This window comes from Drosophila albomicans, chromosome 2R (assembly GCF_009650485.2).
Source record: "Drosophila albomicans strain 15112-1751.03 chromosome 2R, ASM965048v2, whole genome shotgun sequence".
NCBI lineage: Eukaryota > Metazoa > Arthropoda > Insecta > Diptera > Drosophilidae > Drosophila > Drosophila albomicans.
The window spans coordinates 13,117,012-13,133,095 of NC_047631.2; the positions used below are offsets into that span (position 1 = coordinate 13,117,012).

Sequence of the window (16,084 nt, forward strand, 5' to 3'; positions counted from 1 at the left end):
TTTCAATAAATCATTATCAAGTCAACACTTATTGGCAATAATAACAAATGCGCTTAGATGTCATTGAAATGGAAACTTGGAAACCTATGCGACCTACATGATAAACCACCCTAAGATTCTACCTAGTATGTATGTATAGTATGCAATATGTATTAACTTACACTGTCCAACAAACCGAATGTAAACGATAATTAAATTACCTTTTAAATGTCTAACTAGTAAACCAAAAAAAAAAAAAGAAAAAGTAATGAAAATTACAAATGGAAAGTAAACCTTAAACTAAATAATGAAATTGAAACGCTTAAAACTATTATATATATTTATTTAATTAACCAATTGATAAAATGAAAAGAAATGTTTTTAGTCGCTAAATGTTTAGTATGAGTAACTAAATTTGTGTAAATGTCTAACTAAGCTAATCCCCAAATCTTGATCGAGCTAATTACAATTCACATAACGAATTCGATGTTTAGCTAGAAAAACCGTAAGAATCCTTATCCATGTAGCCTCTATTTTTAGCCTGAATGAAAGGTTGTTTCGAATTCCCATTTCGCTTGGATTGCGGTATTCGAAACAGACCGAGGAAAGAAATTGAAAATTAATTCATGTATTTTTTAAACTAAATATATTGCATTCGCATTTAGTTGAAACTAAATTAAATCAAAATGTACCTAGTAAATGTAAATTATGATAATAATTTTCAAACATAAGCTATTTAAATTACGATTACGATTACTTGGAATGTAAAGGTGGCATCACAAAATTGTATCACCAGCGATCCTAAATAATCCACTAAGTTAATTAATATAATTTACTCGTATGCTATCAACTACTTAAGCCAATCAAATTAATTTGTAAACAAACAAAACAAAAAAACACAAACTCTTACACTCACACACTTAAGAAACAAAAACAAAATATGTAACTTAACAGCAGCAAACGTGGTTAGTGATTTGGATTGTTTATAAGTACATACACACCGTGTATAATAGGAGACCCATGCACATTGATAACATAATCGAATTCAAAATTATTCTAAACTCTAAAAAAAAACTCTAAAAAACAAAAACAATTAAATGAACTGTTCTGCATTTCGCTTAACTCTATATCACAAACAACAAAAAATTATTAGAGTCTACTTTTAGGCTCACGGAAAAAATAAATCAGAACATTGCACACTCATCTCAAAAGTATGCTATATATTTTCGTTGTATTTTTAATGAGATTATTAAAATCTCTACTTCAAGATTGTTACAAAAAAGATATTCAAGCCGAGTCTGCGATTAAAATAATATTTGTGGTCAACTTTTCAATGAAGCATTCCAGCAAATTCAGAAAACTCTACAAAAATCTCATTATGCATGTTAGTTTAGAATTGATGTGTCTTTTGTTATTGTTCTCTCCACACAAATGGAATTGTAATTTCATTTAAATATATGTTAGTATTTAGATATAACAAATTATGTTTAACAAGAGATAACAACAAATAACACGAAAACTGGGCAAAAATAAACAATTTTAATAAAAATAACAATTTAATAATACAACTAAAGCATTTTTATTGAAACCTTAAAAAAATATTCCCACAGACAACCCCATTAAAAATCAGTGATTTATTTGTTAAATATATGTTTATTTTATTTATGAAATATCAATAATTATGTCACTGCTTTTTAATTCATTCCTTTAATGAGTGTGTGTGTGTATTTTTGTTTTATTGCAAACATCAATTATTTGTTTTGAGCATCCATTTCGCAGGATTCAATGTTATTGCTTAATTCTCCGGTTCATGACGCACTCACTTCCTGTGGCAACTGTCCACAAATTTCAAATTGTGACTAAAGTTGTAGATGTTTCTAGAGTTTGTTTGTTTTCTTGTATTCTTCACATATTATATGTAATTGTATATGAGATATTTTGATGTAATTGTTTTGATTTTTTATGATTTGTGAGCTTAACGTTGAGGTTTTATAACATTTATGTACGTTTTAATGTTTTTACTTGTTGATTCATTGAAGTTCTAGATATATTTCATCGTTTTTAAAAAGGGATTCGCTACAATTTGAACGTATATCGAGTAATTTTGTTTTTGATGGTTTCGGGTTGATTTGTTGTACTCGTATTTAAACTACAGTTTTAAAATTTAACTCGATTTGCACAAAGATTACAATTAATTTTGTTTACTTCACTAAATCAAAAATTGGCTTAACTACTATAAAATGTAATGTAAATAAATGTTTGTTGCTTTCATGTTTGTTTTTGTGTAAATTTAAATATATATATTTATTTATTTATTAATTTACGTTTTACTTGTAGATTAATGTTTAAATTTAATTAAATTTTTATTCATTGGGTTGGTTGTAGATTTCATTTATTTTGAACGTTGTGAAGGGTACAAAGTATGACGCTCTCAGCTACGTTTAACTAACAACAAAATTCATATATGTAACAACAATTAAAATACAAAATTCGTTATGACAAATGAAAATACATATATATGGGTCTCATGTGCGATATCAAAAAAATATATATAGAAAATACATTTTGTACGGCTAGTAAATATGATTTCACAATGTACTCTTTATAACATTTGATTAAATGGGTTTTTTTTTTGTGTGTGTATTTCTTTATAAATAATTGTACTGATAATAATGAAAAGAGTTCGAAGCGTACATTATAAAAATAATGCAAATTCACTTTTCGAGTGTGTGTGTGCGTGTGAGTTAGAGTATGGGTGTAAATGTTATTTAAAATATGGCAGGGTAATTTACATGTCGCTGTTAGTTAACAGCATGTCGAACAGTGTAACTAACAGCATTCGTTAGCAGTGCGCTGTCACTTAACATTGCATGATTAAAAACAAATTTTGTAAATACATAAAATATTTGGCATTTAATTTCGCGAAGCTCAACGAATTTCATGAAAACATTTAATTTCGATTTTTCTTTCTTTTTTTTGTTTAGCACATGATTTTACACAAGAGAATTGATAAGAATTTGTTTTTGTTTTCGATTTCTTGTTTTGTTTTGGGTTTGGATCTTTGGATGGCAATTTAATCATATTCACTTGTGGAATGCTTGATTTAATTATCATTTTTCTCATTTACTACATTTTCTAAAAATTATGTATACACAAAATATCAAATTTCAAAACGAAAAACGATTTTGAAACTAAAAAACTTTGATTGCTTTTAGGCTTTTGTAGAGTAGTTTTTGTAATTTGGCAAATAAGATGTTTTTACTGTTGTTTGTGCTTAAATTGCTAGTGAATGATTCCTATGTGAGTGTATAGAAGAGTTGTATGCTTGTATGTATCGTATAAGTAGTATTTATCGTACTTTACTAAGATTTATGCGTTTTTACTCGAATTTGAAACTGTTTCGTTTTATCCTAATATTAATTTTTCGGTTTCCTATATTTTATGTTGTTGTTTTTCGTTATTGTAAAATGTGTTCGGTTTTTTCTTCTTTTTTCTTTTTGTTGTTGTTTATGTAGAAATATGTTAGAAAAGTTGTTGCGTATCAAGTTCATATAAATGTGATTGACTCAAATGTCAAGTTTTCAAATCTTTTACACAATTGCTCAGTTGTTCTTGTTTGTGGTTGTTGTTAAAGTACTACAAAATTGTTTTAAAGTATTTGCCAGTACCGACAGCCTTCAAATGTAGCCAGCCAATTGTTGTTGTTGTCGTCGCAACAGCAACAACATTTTAGCCTTTTTTCGCTAAAAAAAAATGCCCATTTTATTCGCATTCCAATTTGTTGTTGATGTTCTCATTTGTTTTTGTTTGTTTAGTAACGCTTAGGCGCCTAGGCTTTAGTTTACATTTGGTTTTGTTAGTACTTCTCATCGTCTGTTATTTCCCTATGGGAATTCTGTAATTCTCAGGCCTTGTAATGTTGATTCCTCACCGCACAGCAAAGGCTCAAGGCGAATGTCAGCGACAACAGTTCCAGCAATATAACAGCGGCGGCAATGGCGAATATGGTCACCCAATTTTCGTGGATGATTTCAATCAGTTTGTCAACACAGCCCTGTTAATTAACAGAAAGAGAAAGCACTTGCATTAGTTAAGAGCGTGTAACTCAAAGAGAGTAAGATACGTAAGTGTGTTTGTATGTGTGTGTGTATTTGTCTGTATTTTCTCATTTCCACTGCAATCAAATTGTTTATTGTTTGTTTATTTTGTGGCAGGGGAAGAAGTGTTCTCGCATAGACATTTGAAATGCGTGCGGAATATCAATAATAATTAATACATTTTTATCGTCGCGGTGTCAGGCGTAGAATTTTGATGCGCCAACGAATTATAAAGGATTATCAACTTTAATGGGGCAATCGTAAAAATCGCTTATGAACCAACATTGGTCAACAAAACACAAATTAGGCGCGAACACACCTCACAAGCAGGTGTTGAAAGCATTGATTTGACGAGATTATGATGAATCATTTTGTGGTAAATTAGAAAAACTACCTGCTGATAAATGTATGTGTTTAGAGGACCGCCAAATTTCAAATGACGCGACCGTTCACAGTCGTTATCCTTGAGATCCTCTTTGCAGCACGATTCGGGTATGTTATAAAAGACATTCAGCGATGAGACGGCAATATCCACAATATTCGTACGATCCACATTATTAAATCGACTCGTTGCCCAGTCTCCAGGTCCATCAGCGCCGCAGCATTTAAGCTAAACAAACAGAAGAGTCGAGTATTTAAGAGTCGAGTACACAACAAATAATGCAAATCATATAAATATTTACATTCTTCTGCAGCGTATCGAATGTCACGGTACGTGAACTCATCGAGGCCTGTCCGTATTCTTCCTGCACCGAAGCTTTAACTGCCGCACGCACAATATCATCGAGTTTGTCTTTGTTGTGGAATGCCCAAGCACCGGCGGCTATTTGTGCCACCATCACAATGAGTATGACACAGAAGAACTGCAAGCGGAGAGAGAGAGATTTATGAATGACTTGGATGCGTGGGTGTTGTAAACAGATATAAATCAAAGCACAGACGCTAAGATTGTAATTTAAGCAATTGCACAAATTGCAGTTGCAGACATGTGTAGGATACAAATGTCGTGGGCGCTGCTGAATTTGCAATTGCATTTTAATTGCCTTTGCCAAACCGAACTCCACACATTTGCTCCACTTACCGAAACGAGCAGACATTGCGACTCTCGACAGACGCCCATGCATCCAAAGAATGCGCCCAATGTGATCAGTGTACCAATGGCCAGGAAGACATAGAGGGCGATGTGATAATGATCGTATGATTGCGTCATCGATAGCATAAACGTGGGATCCGTGAGCATCCATATCGAGGTGATCACAATGGTTAAACCAATCAGCTGCAAAGAAAAATGGAGAACATAATTTCCAAATTAGGTTGAATTAAATATTTCAAAATAGGTTAAACGCTTTTACGTTGTGTCTGTCTTCTGTGTCTACATCCGAGAGGCGGGCCAGCAATTAAAACGGGCAGTAAAATTCGTGCCAAGAATCCCCAAGACTCTGTGCCCTCCTCCCTTTTGCCTCCCCATCAATACAATTCACATCAAACATTGTGCTGTTTGTAACTCATGATGTCAGCAGGCGGGAAATTTTTATGGCTTTGCCTAATGCTATTTCTTTGTCGAAATTAAGCAAGGCGAGACATTGAACCGACCGGCAAGTGCGAATGTGATGCTATAACCTTATTATCAGTCGACTTTTGCAGCAGAGCAAATCGTATACTTAATATACATTTTCAGCTGTGTACTCATATTTCTTTCATTAACATATAAGCAAAGCTGATTATAAATGAATTTATATATATATGTTATTTACATACTTCAATAATTCGTGTTCTGCTAAATGACGAAAGAATATTGAATTTGTATTTGAATTTGAATTTGAATACCTTGTAACTACATAAAGTTTTATTGCCTGGGACAAAAGTATTAAACTTGCACAATTAGATCATGCAATGATATCATTTACAGGGTATGTCAGCGAATTCATGTGTAATAACAATTTACCTTAGGGATAGCGAATAGCCAAGCCCAAACAAGGTGCGGAATTTGCCTATTAATTAATAAACAGCAGCAACTCATCCAATTAGTATAGTTGTACACACGTGTGTTTATTAATTATTCAGTCCCACTGTAGACTTGATATCAAAATCAGAAAAAATGACTAAACAAATTGCAGAGACTTCTTCTTACACAACATTACAAGCAGTAGCTATGCAAATATTATAAGAGTCAAGCATATCAAGAGTCAAGCATCTGCCACAATGATTTCGTAAGTTTGTTCTTTCGGCGCTACTTAGCGATAAGATTACGCAGTAATTACTCAATCTAGCATCAAAGTAAACGCAACTTAATGCCATATGTCACTCTCTTAAACTTTGCGTATTTATTTACTCTTGAATGCTAGACGCTGACAATTCGTAATGTGTGAAGCAATTAACGCAACATCATAGAAAAAGCCGCAACAAGAGCGCATAAGTCGAACCTGTGCATGCGGGTGGTCCGCGTCTAGTGCAGAGAGTGAGCTTTAAACAGAAGAGAGACTGCACCAGAGAAGAGAGCAAGTCAAGCAAAGTGCATTCTGCTGTCAGAGTTTGTGTGCCTGTGTGCACAAGTGTATGAGAGCTTTAATAAAGGAGGCAGAACAAGCAAAACACAAATACAAATGTTGTCATTGCTGCAAATTGATGACACGCCATACATGGGGATATACATATGTATGTATATGTATAGTATGTACTATTTATTATGTGTATGCATATGTTGCTGTCGCGTGCAAAAAGAGAAATGTATGCCAAATGGTTAAAAAAGTGCAAAGTCCTTGCATGACCTACATTACTAAGTCAGCCCAAAATGACAGGCGAAGAATGAAAGAGAGACGAAGAGAATCACATCACAGAGAGACCATTTATCGATAATTGGACTCCTTAGGCACAACTGCATTCAAAATGACACAAAATGTGTACATGAATAATTGCGTGAAAAATAGTTCAGTGAATTATGGAGCAAAATAATAAAATCATAGGGGAGGAGAAGAAGGTGGAGAGCAAAACGTCTGACTTAATTGCCAGGCGGGTGGGCGGTGGTATGTTTAATGAATCTCAATCGGTGTCCAGTAACAGCGTGGACAGCGGGAGATGGGGAGGGACATCAGCATCAAGAACTGAGCGTCAACTAAAATCGTGGCGTTTGATCACGAAGCCCCATAGCGATGATGACGATAATGATGATGATGAGGCTGATGAAAATGGAAAATGGATGGTTGCAAAATCTATGTCACAGTGTTGCAAAAGTTCATGGAAAATCTAAAATTGAAAATAAGCACGCAACACAAGGCAACCGTCGTGCATTTCCAACACAAAAGAAAACAAAAGCAAACAAAATGAAATGTTTTATTTATAGCAATAACTATTAATTTAATATATACTCCCAATCACATAAATATTTATACGTATTTATGAACAATTCACACCACTGTGCGCAACAAATACAACAACAACATCAAGCATAAATCGTCCACCTCCCACCCACGACAAAAACAACAACAACTACAGCTAGAAAAAATCAACATCATCGGAACGAAAGCAAAACTTTTGTCGGGTTTTGTTCGAAAATAGATTTGACTAATAAATACTATAGGGAGAACAAAATCGGAAAAAATCAACAACAAAATATAACAAACGAGAATATTGAAAATTAAAAAAACAAAGATTGAATGGAAGCAAGAAACAAATTTTTACTTGAAACATTTCGCAAGCAAAAAAATAGAAGAAGAAACTACAAACAATACACAAAAACTAATTGCAATTAAAACGTTCGTTCGTTCGTTCAATGATGAACAAATATTGTAGTGAGAAATTGCGTAAAACAAAAAGCAAAGAAAAAGTACTACAAAAAAAGAAGCGTTGAACCCTTTTCGAACAAACTGTGAAATGAGAGAACTCATTTTTATAGAGGGGAGTGGCGCACCTAAAAGGCGCCAAATCTAGGTCCTGACTTTACACAATACACGATGTACACACACTCACATGTGCAATCGAAAATGTACATGTAAAAATACATACACACAGCACTCCCACACACTTGAGTCAAAGGAATGAATGGGACTCAGTGTAGTAGATAAGAATACGAGGAGAAGCAAGAAGTAGAAATCAAAACTAACAACAACCAACGCACGCACATACATAAATATAAGAAGAGAAAAAGCCAACAGGAAAAGGCCAACAGAAAAAAAAACAAGAAAAACAACACAACTGAAATGTGTGGGAGCCACAACTCAGGGGGAGCAAAGGGGACCCGTACGCGATGCTTTAGCTATCTGTCTGTGTGGGTGTGTGTGTCGCACACTCTCCAGCCGCAGCGGAACTTCTATTGTTTATTGGAAGTAGGGATTGAGCAGCAGCAGAAGCAGCAGCAAACAGAAGAGAGCGTGCGCGCGATGTCAGGCTGAATGGCAAAATGCACAGGCCCACAAAGAGGCGTAGGGAGCGAGCACTCACATACACACACACTCACGCGTAATGTACGTGTGTGTGTTCCAGTTGCTGTTTGTGTTGGTGAGTTCGAGTTTAGCTGTGCCTTCTGTTTGTTGTTTTTGTTACTCTTGTTGTTGTCTGCTTGCATATGTACATACCCAAAATAAGATGTTTATAAGGACCATCAAATATTTGACACACGAACAGCAGCCGTTAAGACCCATTTTTAACTTTTTTTATTTTTTTCGCACACTATTTGACTTTTTCACCACCGTTTAGCGTTGGCTTCGCTTCCTGCTGCTGCTGCTGCGTTGCCTGTGCAGCAGTGATTTCGATTCGCTTGTAAGAAACTCTGAAGCTGCGTTTCTTGCTGCCCCCTTGCGGACAGACTTCTATGCAGTTTCTAATTTGGGAACTTGGCTTAGCACTTGCACAATTATTGTGAACAAATTGTTCCGCGTTCGTTTCGCAGTACGTTAAATAATACACGATTTTCTTAAATTTCTAATATCCGTTTATCCGTTAAGCGCGTTACATTTAGCAGTAATTTAAATTTTTATTTGTACATCGAAGTAACATCGGCGCTCTCTCAATCGCGTCTGAGGCAGTGTGACCGCGCTTAGAACCAATAATAATACCACGAATTGCTAATTGTGTGTTATCGAGTCCCGATAACATAATAATTCAGCCAGCATTGCTCAACACTTTAGTACCTACCTTGTGATGATTTATGTTAATGTTTTTTTTAGCATTTCAATTGGTTAACAATTCGATTCTTTGCTTCTTTATAATATTAAATGCAGTCAAGATTTAAGGTGCACGTAAAGAGTCAAATATAATAATGGAGGACTACAGGGTGCATACAAACGTAACCATTAATAATATATTGTGTTATGTATTTTTATGCGACCATAATCTTATTACTTCTCAATCATTCTCTTTCTCCTAAAAAGGGTAAATAACTTTTCAAACTGTCCATATATTGAACGCATTTTTGCATTAAAAAAATTGCGCCTCTGAATGCACATCACTAGGAAAGTGCTGCCAAACTATTAATTAGTGAAGGCGGTATATTTTTTGTAATACTAGTATATTTATAAATGCAACTGGAGGTCTCGCTGTAGGCGACTTTTATGGCTTTCCGTTGTCGGGCCACACTTACAGTTCGTTGTTTTTCCATCAGAAAAAAACAGTGAATAAGTGCAAGCGAAGAGAAGAGTGAAAAAAATGCATTACAAGTGACAAAAATTTGTAATTGAAATAACTAGTGCAAAAGTGCAAAAGGCTGTTGCCAATTCACGAAAATGAAAATGCATTCACAAATTATGTAGCTGCTGTGCTGCTGCTTTTCCGCAACACAAGAAAAAACGCAAAGAAAATCGGTACAAAAGGAAAACAAAATACACACAGCCAAACGCGAAAGTAAATGTGAAGCACATAGGGCAAAAAGTAAGCAAAAGAAATCCCAAAAGCAGGCAATGTCCCCCATTCCGCCCCCAACTTGCCACCTATCATTGGTGGTGCCACAAATAGTGCAATGGAATTGAAACAGGCTGCCTAAGTTTTTAGTAATTAAAGACCAGCCCCTACCTTATACCTCGTCTCGCTCTCGTTCTCTCTCGCTCGCTCACTCGCTCTTGCACTCCACTCCACCCCCCACACACTTGTCTTACACATGGCCCCATAGTGACTTTGTGAATGTGTGTGTCTTGTAATTTTGTTACGCAGTGGAGCGAAGCGTCGGCTGTTGAAGTGGAGTCTAAGCATTTTGTATACGAGAAATAAATAAAAGCTTTGCCTGCGCTTTAAAGTTTGTTGTTGTTACTTTTGTTGTTGTGTATATAAAATTTCACAAGTGCTGCATTTGAAGCCAGTTGCGAGGCCGCTTCTTGTATGTTTTCTGTTGTTACTGTTGTTGTTGTCATTATGTTGGCTTGCCTGTGTATGTGTGTGTGTGTGGCCAAAAATAATTGAAGTAGTGCAAAAGCCAAAAACAGCGAAACTCGACAACTTGCTTTGCATACAGACAAAAACACACTCACATACATATGTAAATACATGTGTAGATTACAACTACATAGATAAGTATGTATTTTTGTTGTTGTTAGTTTTCCGCAAGTAAATTTCACTTTCACCTTCGATGTGGGCAGTTTATTTATTATTTTATATACATACATACATATATTGCCGGCCAACCAATTACTTTGTACTTCTTTAAGTAATCATTAGGCGCCTCAGCAAACATCATCAAAAAAACGGGCGTTTTGCAAATTAGAAAGTGTAAGCTGTTTTTCTCTGTGTTGTGAGTGTATGTGTGTGAGTGTGTGTAATTACTTAATTTGCCTTAATTAGTTAATGCTCTCGTGCCCATTCTGCTGATGATTAAGTCGCCGACACTGTTATTTCATTCATCGTTCGTTGCTTTAATTCTATTCTAATTAGCGCCTTTCTGTTTCCGGCTGCAGAAGAAGCAGCAGCAGAAGGCGTCTTCTATTCTGTCCGTCTGTCTGTCTGTCTGATAATTTCATCAAGCCTGCAACGTGTGGGAACTATTAAATTGTTGCATCTATAAAAGGGGGACACACAAGATACACACACATACATATACACGCATTCAGACATTTCAATCATTTGCATTCCACAAACACACACACACAGACAGACATACGCTTACTCTACATTTCCAACAAAGCACATAATTTAGTGCGAGCAACGGCACTTGGCAACATGCTGCCACAATAGATGCAACAGCAACTGCTGCAACAACAACAACAACTATGGAAACTAGGAAGTTGTTGGCAACTGTTTCGCTTTTGTCTTTTATGCTTCACTTTATTAACGAACGAACGAATGCGCTCCATTATTATTATCAACACTCAACACACCATTTTTAACATAGACTTAACAGCGGGCTAACAGAGCACAAGTGCAACAACCCAACAACAGCAGCACGTGCAACACAACTTTTGTATACCCTGTAAACAATAAGAAAGCGTATGCTTAAAAGTATGCAACATGATATTAAGGGGAGATTATATTTTTAGACTATTTACCTATTTTCAAGACCTTATTTAGCTCAAATACATTTTTATTTTAATTTTGAGAAAATAATGTGCGTTTATTGAAACTTCATTGGTTGATATTCTTATATTGCTTCCTTCTTCCAATTGAAAATTATTTATATTTTTTTAAATTAGTTTTCTTTCACTTTTTCAATACAAACATATAAACAATTTTATTGTTCGTTTTCTTATTTAATTTATTTATAGGAGCTTCAGTGAATTTTACAATTACAAAATTTAGAAACTATAATTTATTTTGACCCAACATTTAATGTCCAATTTTTCGAAAACTCCTAACTATTATATTAAGTCTGACTTTCAGACGAAAATTGCAGTTGCTTAATATATGTTCCACTTAGTGGAATTAATGTGTTCTGTTTTTTTGGCGCACTCACTTTTGATTTTTAATGTGTGCGCTTTGATGAGCCAGTTCCAAGCCGAGCTTAAACTAGTTTGAGCTGACTTTAAAACGAAAGTGAGCAGCTCCAAAAATGTTTAACAATGCTAAAAGTTGGCTGGACAGTTTAATTAAGCTTACAGTTAAGCTTATACAAGTTTAAGACGTTCTCAATAACTCGAAGCTCGTTATCCATTTAAAATAAAGCTTTCATATATACAATAATAATTGCTTTATTCCTTAAAAAAAACTAAATTTGCATAAAGCGAGATCAACTTTGAAGCAGAATTTCAGTGATAAATCTTTAGAGCTGAAAAAATACAATGAGTATAGCTAAATTAAAAAAAATTCGGAAAACAACGGAAATGAAACTTCAAGGAATTAAATTGAGTTAAGTTTTATGAAGCATTGAATGTAATCGGATTTATAATGTAAACTTTTGACAACACATTATTTAAAAGTTAAATGACTTTTATTATTGAATTTTTCTCAAGGCTGAAATCAGCTAATAATTTATTATTGTCACATTTGTATCTTGCCTAATAAAATTGTCAATTTAGAATCGTATTTAGTAATTTGTTTGGGGCAATTAGCCCACGTTTTATTAATGTCCTCAATAAACTTTATTTGAGTTGTGAAAGGGAAAGGGTATTTGTAGAACAGCGCTTTAATTTGTTGGCCCTCAAAGCAAAGTGTGTGTGTGAGAATGAGCATAAGAATTTGTTGCAAAACAATAGGCAATTACAATACAACAGCAGTAGCAGCAGCAACAATAATAACCCACAACAACATCACTTTAACTAGAAGTGGGCAAAGCGTAACAGAAACAGAAACTGGGTAATGCTTTTATAATTTATTCCAACGACTCTTTATGGCCTGCTTTATGTTTTAGGCCCGTTTTTGATTTTGTTTTTATTTTTCTGTTGTTTCACACACCGGCAACAGTTGCTGCTTAACAGCGGTTCGCTTTGCTGCTGTTGTTGTTGGGGTGCAAAAGTTTAACCCGCATGAAAGTTAACCTTTGTGTCACTTAATGGTCTGGGATTTGTAGGTCTTAGGAGCACTAAACGGGTATTGCTGCATAAATCATTTGAGTTTTGGGTGTATATCTTGAATTTCGCTGCTGCCCGCTTGTTTGTATGTCGTGGCAGCTGTTTAAAGTTCTAGCTGAAAAATTAAAAAAAATAAAAGTAAATACAGAATAGAGCAAACAAGCGAAGACATGAAATAATACGGAATCAGTTTTTTTTTTTGTTGAGGGTTACCAAAACAAGACCAACAACGACGCATGCTTATCACTAAACTAATAAACGACCAAAACAAATTTCAGTTTCATTGCAGCCAGCAGAGTCGCAGAGACAACAACGCAGCAACAGCAGCAGCGGCAGCAGTTGAGATAACGAAAGCAATTGATAAACCCTGATAAGGATTCACAGACAGAGAGAGAGAGAGAGAGTGTTGCACATTCGAAGCCAAGTCCTGCGCAGCGGCAACGGCAACTGCAGCAGCAGCAGCAGCGTTGCCACCTGAGCGCTTATCATTGATTGAGCATGTCGCACGGCAGCGCCGGCGCGCAAACTGTTGGCGGTGGTGGCGGCAGCGTTGGTGGCGGCGGTGCAGCAGCGGCGGCGGCGGCGGCAGCAGCAGCGGCTGGTTCTGAATATCGTGAACTACATTGGACTGTGTCGAGTGTGATGGACTCGTCGCGTGTATCCACCTGCCTTATATCGATGCTGTTAATTGTCTATGGCAGCTTTCGCAGTCTCAACATTGAGCAGGAGGCGCGAGAGCGTGAACAAAAGAAACGCAATGAATCCATGACGAATTTGCTCACCGGCGAGCAGGTGGAAAAGGAGCCAAGTAAGTTTGCTAATCTACGTTAATCCAAGTCATCGAATTTCATTTGCATTTCTTGCTGTTGCAGCGGATAAGTTTGCTACGCTGGATACGATGCATGCGCTGTGCTTGCCACTCGGTGCTTCCATATCGCTGCTCATCATGTTCTTCTTCTTTGACTCGATGCAGCTGCTCTTCGCCGTGTGCACAGCCAGTGAGTACAAAAGTACACGGCATAATATGTTCCCTTGATTAATCATCCTTTTCTGCTTGCAGTTATTGCCACTGTGGCGCTGGCATTTCTTCTGCTGCCCATGTGCCAGTATATCATTCGCCCGTGCACGGATGGCAAACGCTTCTCCTTTGGCATCTGCGGACGTTTCACGGCAGCGGAACTATTCAGCTTCACGCTCTCCGTATCAATTGTGTGCGTCTGGGTGCTCACTGGCCATTGGCTGCTAATGGATGGTATGACAACAGAACGATCATCAAATTCGATTAGAAACTGTTATTGAATTTCTGTACTTTTAGCTATGGGCATGGGTCTATGTGTGGCCTTCATAGCGTTTGTGCGATTGCCCAGCTTGAAGGTGTCGACGCTGCTGTTGACCGGTCTGCTCATCTATGACGTCTTTTGGGTATTCCTCTCATCGTACATATTCAGCACAAATGTGATGGTCAAGGTGGCCACACGACCCGCCGAGAATCCTGTCGGCATTGTGGCGCGCAAATTGAATTTGGGCGGCATTGTGCGCGACACACCGAAACTGAATTTGCCGGGCAAACTGGTTTTCCCCAGCATACACAATACGGGACACTTCTCGATGCTCGGCCTGGGCGATGTCGTAATGCCGGGACTACTGTTGTGCTTTGTATTGCGCTACGATGCCTACAAAAAGTCACAGGGCATTACCTCGGATCCAACGCTATCGCCGCCAAAAGGTGTTGGCTCCAGGTTGACGTATTTTCATTGTTCCTTATTGGGGTAAGTCTGCAGCGCAGCGCAGCTCACACAAACATCAGCTTTATTGTACGCTTTTATTGCAGCTATTTCTTGGGTCTCTTAACGGCAACTGTCAGCTCGGAGGTGTTTAAGGCCGCACAGCCCGCCTTACTGTACTTAGTGCCGTTCACGTTATTGCCGCTCTTGCTGATGGCCTATCTCAAGGTATGCGAAGCACCTTCACTTTAATCATTCCATACAAATTTCTTCTAATTGAATCCTTCACTTTTTGTTTCAGGGTGATCTGCGGCGCATGTGGAGCGAACCATTTATTGCGCATCCACCATCAAAACAACTGGAAGTCTGAGTGTACTCTATCTTACAAAAAGAATTAAAAAAAGAAAACACAAAAAAATGCAAAGAATAAGAACACACAACAAATTTAAACACTATGAATTCTCTCTTAATAACGTACGTATTGTTTAATTATACGTATCAACGTTTTTTATAAGTTAGGTGATCCTCTTTTTAGTGAAGTAACAGCAAAACCGAATAATAAATGTATGTAGTTTTAGTATATATAAGTGGCAAAGATTTTTAAAAACCACAAAAATGTACATGTATATGTTGATGTGTTTTGGCTTTACGTTACGCAGAGCTGAAGATAGATACAGTTTATGCTGGCCCCAATATTCAATACAATTTGTAAGCAAGATTAATGAAGATTTTTCAGATGCGTATCAAGTTGCATTCTTAACCTTTTAATACAAAACCTGCATTAACTAAATACATTGTAAAGGTTTAAGTATTAGCATTTCTTTTTTCTAACAACTGTTGAGATTTCATTTTGTTCATTTAGTTTTTAAAGCATTTTCAACATTTCCAGCATACGATGAATCAAATACTAAATTATCCGATTTACATTATCAAAAAGTATGTCATTTTTCTGTAAATACTTAAGTTAAATAACAATCACAAATAATAGTTAGTAAGAGCGCCTACATTTCCCATTATGAGTATTATATCGCTCTAAAATGCTTTACATATTATTTCTCAATCAAATTTCCGTCCCCCAATTTATTTGCTCCATTTCAAATCAAAATTTCACTTACACATACAATAATAATATTTTGCCAAAATGCATGTGTTCGTTTTAAACAAAAAATATAAAAAGTTAAAAAAAAAAAACAAGGATAAAAAACGAAAAACAAAAACTGTTGCACTCCGTGTGTTTCACAATTAAGTTTCAAGAATTTTAATTATTTATAATGATCAAGCAAAACTAACAATAATGCATTACTATAAATATTGTATTCATAGTAGTTACATACTAATTTTAAGTAAATGCAATTTCGAA

General features: G+C 35.9%; 2 protein-coding genes across 2 annotated transcripts; one reads left to right on the forward strand and one right to left on the reverse strand.

Moving 5' to 3' along the window:
• Window positions 1–1,632: 1,632 nt before the first annotated feature.
• LOC117575122 (CD81 antigen) lies at window positions 1,633–9,093 on the reverse strand. Its single transcript, XM_034259221.2, has 5 exons — window positions 8,648–9,093; window positions 5,158–5,352; window positions 4,760–4,939; window positions 4,471–4,686; window positions 1,633–4,033 (listed from the first exon to the last, which is right to left on the reverse strand). The coding sequence occupies exons 1-5, from the start codon at window positions 8,711–8,713 to the stop codon at window positions 3,884–3,886; spliced, it is 807 nt and encodes a 268-aa protein (XP_034115112.1). The 5' UTR covers window positions 8,714–9,093; the 3' UTR covers window positions 1,633–3,883.
• A 553-nt stretch (window positions 9,094–9,646) lies between these two features.
• Window positions 9,647–15,952, forward strand: LOC117575459 (signal peptide peptidase-like 3). Its single transcript, XM_034259667.2, has 7 exons — window positions 9,647–9,938; window positions 13,279–13,808; window positions 13,873–13,998; window positions 14,061–14,252; window positions 14,316–14,769; window positions 14,832–14,952; window positions 15,026–15,952. The coding sequence occupies exons 2-7, from the start codon at window positions 13,499–13,501 to the stop codon at window positions 15,092–15,094; spliced, it is 1,272 nt and encodes a 423-aa protein (XP_034115558.1). The 5' UTR covers window positions 9,647–9,938; window positions 13,279–13,498; the 3' UTR covers window positions 15,095–15,952.
• The last annotated feature ends 132 nt before the right edge of the window (window positions 15,953–16,084 follow it).